Consider the following 2,464-nt stretch of genomic DNA (forward strand, 5'->3'; position numbering starts at 1 on the left):
GCCCCCGCCGGCCGCCCCTATGCCGCGGGAACACGGGGGGCAGAGCCCGGGACCCCCCGAGGCCGAGGTGAAGGTGGTGGTGGTGGGGGACGGGGGCTGCGGGAAGACGTCTCTGCTGTTGGCCTTCGCCAGGGGGGACTTCCCCAAGGTACTGTGTGTGTCCCCCCCCCTCCCCAATGTCCCCTGGGACCTCAGCCTGGGTGGGATGTGGTGGCTGGGTTGGGGGGGGCGTGGGGGTGTCACCTCAAAGGGTGGTGGAACGGGGACAGGACGGGGATGGGGGTGGCAGCAGGAGATGGGTCTGGGGGTGGCACCAAAGGGCTGATGGGGGTCTGGGGTGACCTCAGGGGGTCTGTCCCCCCCCCTCTGCCTCGCCCTGGGGGGGTGGTGGGTTCTGTCCCACAGCAATGTATGGGATCTGGAGGGTGTTGGGGTGGGGTGGGGGCAACCCATGGAGACCCCAGCACCTTCCTCCTGTCCCCCCCCTGGGTCCTTCCCGGGGCATCCCACCTGCCCGGGCTGAGGGGGCCACAGTCCCGGGGCTGGGGGGGGGAACAAGGAGGGAAGTCCCCACCCTACCTGTCCCGGGGAGGGACCACCATCTTCTACACCCCAGTTCCCTCTCCCGACCCCCCTTACCTCCCTGTGCCCTCTTCTGCATCCCCAGGGGGGGGTCCCCTCTGGTGCTACCCCCCTGCTGCTGTCCGTGGGTAAAAGGGACCCTTTTTGTGCCCCCCCCGACCAGGTCTACATCCCCACCGTGTTCGAGAGGTACACGACCACCCTCCAGGTTGGCGGCAAGTCCGTGGAGATCCACCTCTGGGACACCGCAGGTGGGACAGGAGGGGATGGGACAGGCGGTCGTGACCCCCCCCGTGGGTTTTTGGGGTGTCCCACACCCACGGGTCATGCATTGGAGGGGTGTCCCCATGGGAGGGGGGGGGGTCAACCCACAATGTCCCCAGGGGATGTCACCCTCTTGATGGGGCACTGCTTTTTGTCCCCAGAGCCCCACCATGTCCCCAGTCATGGTTCCAGGCTTGGGGGGGGGGTTGGGGAGACCCATCCCAGTATGGAACTGGTGTGTAATGGTCTGTGTCCCCACCTGGCAGGACAGGAAGACTACGACAGGCTTCGCCCGCTGTCCTACGCGGGCGTCAACGTTGTCCTCATCTGCTTTGATGTCACCTGCCCTCACAGCTACGACAATGTCCTAACAAAGGTAAGTTGTGGGAGGTGGCACGGAGCCAGGAGATGCCACCCATCCCGTGTCACCCATCCCCCGGGTGACACATGTCCCCCCACAGTGGTACCCGGAGGTGAACCACTTCTGCAAGGGCATCCCGGTGCTGCTGGTGGGCTGCAAGACCGACCTGCGCAAGCAGAAGGATGGACACCTGGAGCCCATCTCCCACCAGAAGGCAAGTGCCACCCCCTGGGGAATGTCCCCCCCTAGCAAGGGGGCAGTAGTGGGGCAGCCGTGGGGCAGCCGGTGGCCCTGGGAGGGGGTCTGACCACACGGTTCCCCACAGGGAGAGGCCATGGCCCGGCAGGTCCATGCCGTGTCCTACTTGGAGTGCTCGGCCAAGTACCAGGACAACGTCAGGGACATCTTCGTGGCGGCCTGCCGTGTCGCCCTGAGTGCCACCCGCCGCAGGAGGCGACCCCGGAAGCGCTGCGTGCTCTTCTGAGCCCCCCACCCTGTCTCCTGTCCCCCCCCAACCCTGCCACAACCCCGGGACCTGCTGCTGTCCCCCATGGGGTCAGGACAGTGCCTCAGCTCCTGGCCACTGCCAGGCTTCTGCTGCCACCACCGGACCTCTGGTGCCACCACGGAGCTTCTGCTGCCACCACCGGACCTCTGGTGCCACCACCGGGCTTCTGCTGCCACTACCAGACCTCTGATGCCACCACGGAGCTTCTGCTGCCACTACCAGACCTCTGATGCCACCACCGGACCTCTGGTGCCACCACGGAGCTTCTGCTGCCACCACCAGACCTCTGATGCCACCATCGGGCTTCTGGTGCCACCATCGGGCTTCTGCTGCCACCACTGGACCTCTGGTGCCACTACCAGACCTCTGATGCCACCATCGGGCTTCTGCTGCCACCACTGGACCTCTGATGCCACCACGGAGTTTCTGCTGCCACTACCAGACCTCTGGTGCCATCATGGGGCTTCTGCTGCCACCACCAGACCTCTGATGCCACCACCGCTGCCACCACCGGACCTCCACTGCCAGGCTCCTGTCGTTGTCCCCCGCCCCCCGGGGTGACACACGGTGACAGCATGTCCCCAGGCATCATGAAACTGTCCCACCAGTGTCCCCCATCATCGTCGTCCCCGTCCCTGAGCCCGGGCGGGTCCCGGCAGCAGAGAACTGATTTGGGGAAGGGGCGGGGGGGGGTGTCCCGGTGGGATGTCCCCTTCCCGCTGGCGGGCCAGAGAGGGACAGGGGACACG

General features: G+C 66.5%; 1 protein-coding gene across 1 annotated transcript; it reads left to right on the top strand.

The window, feature by feature from the left end:
* The first annotated feature begins 17 nt into the window (after window positions 1-17).
* On the top strand, window positions 18-2,385 carry RHOD (ras homolog family member D). The gene is made up of 5 exons (XM_014948727.1): window positions 18-148; window positions 746-833; window positions 1,113-1,222; window positions 1,308-1,421; window positions 1,533-2,385. Exons 1-5 carry the CDS (start codon window positions 20-22, stop codon window positions 1,689-1,691), a joined length of 600 nt encoding a protein of 199 aa, XP_014804213.1. The 5' UTR covers window positions 18-19; the 3' UTR covers window positions 1,692-2,385.
* Window positions 2,386-2,464: the final 79 nt, after the last annotated feature.

This window comes from Calidris pugnax, unplaced genomic scaffold, assembly GCF_001431845.1.
Source record: "Calidris pugnax isolate Ruff unplaced genomic scaffold, ASM143184v1 scaffold107, whole genome shotgun sequence".
Lineage (NCBI taxonomy): Eukaryota > Metazoa > Chordata > Aves > Charadriiformes > Scolopacidae > Calidris > Calidris pugnax.

What these genes read in the sequence shown, in the direction of transcription:
- RHOD (XM_014948727.1), top strand. Translation starts at nt 20, where the DNA reads ATGCCGCGGGAACACGGGGGGCAGAGCCCGGGACCCCCCGAGGCCGAG. An exon ending in CCAGGGGGGACTTCCCCAAG is followed by an intron (nt 149 to 745) that starts GTACTGTGTGTG and finishes CCCCCCGACCAG; the next exon opens with GTCTACATCCCCACCGTGTT. An exon ending in AGCCCATCTCCCACCAGAAG is followed by an intron (nt 1,422 to 1,532) that starts GCAAGTGCCACC and finishes GGTTCCCCACAG; the next exon opens with GGAGAGGCCATGGCCCGGCA.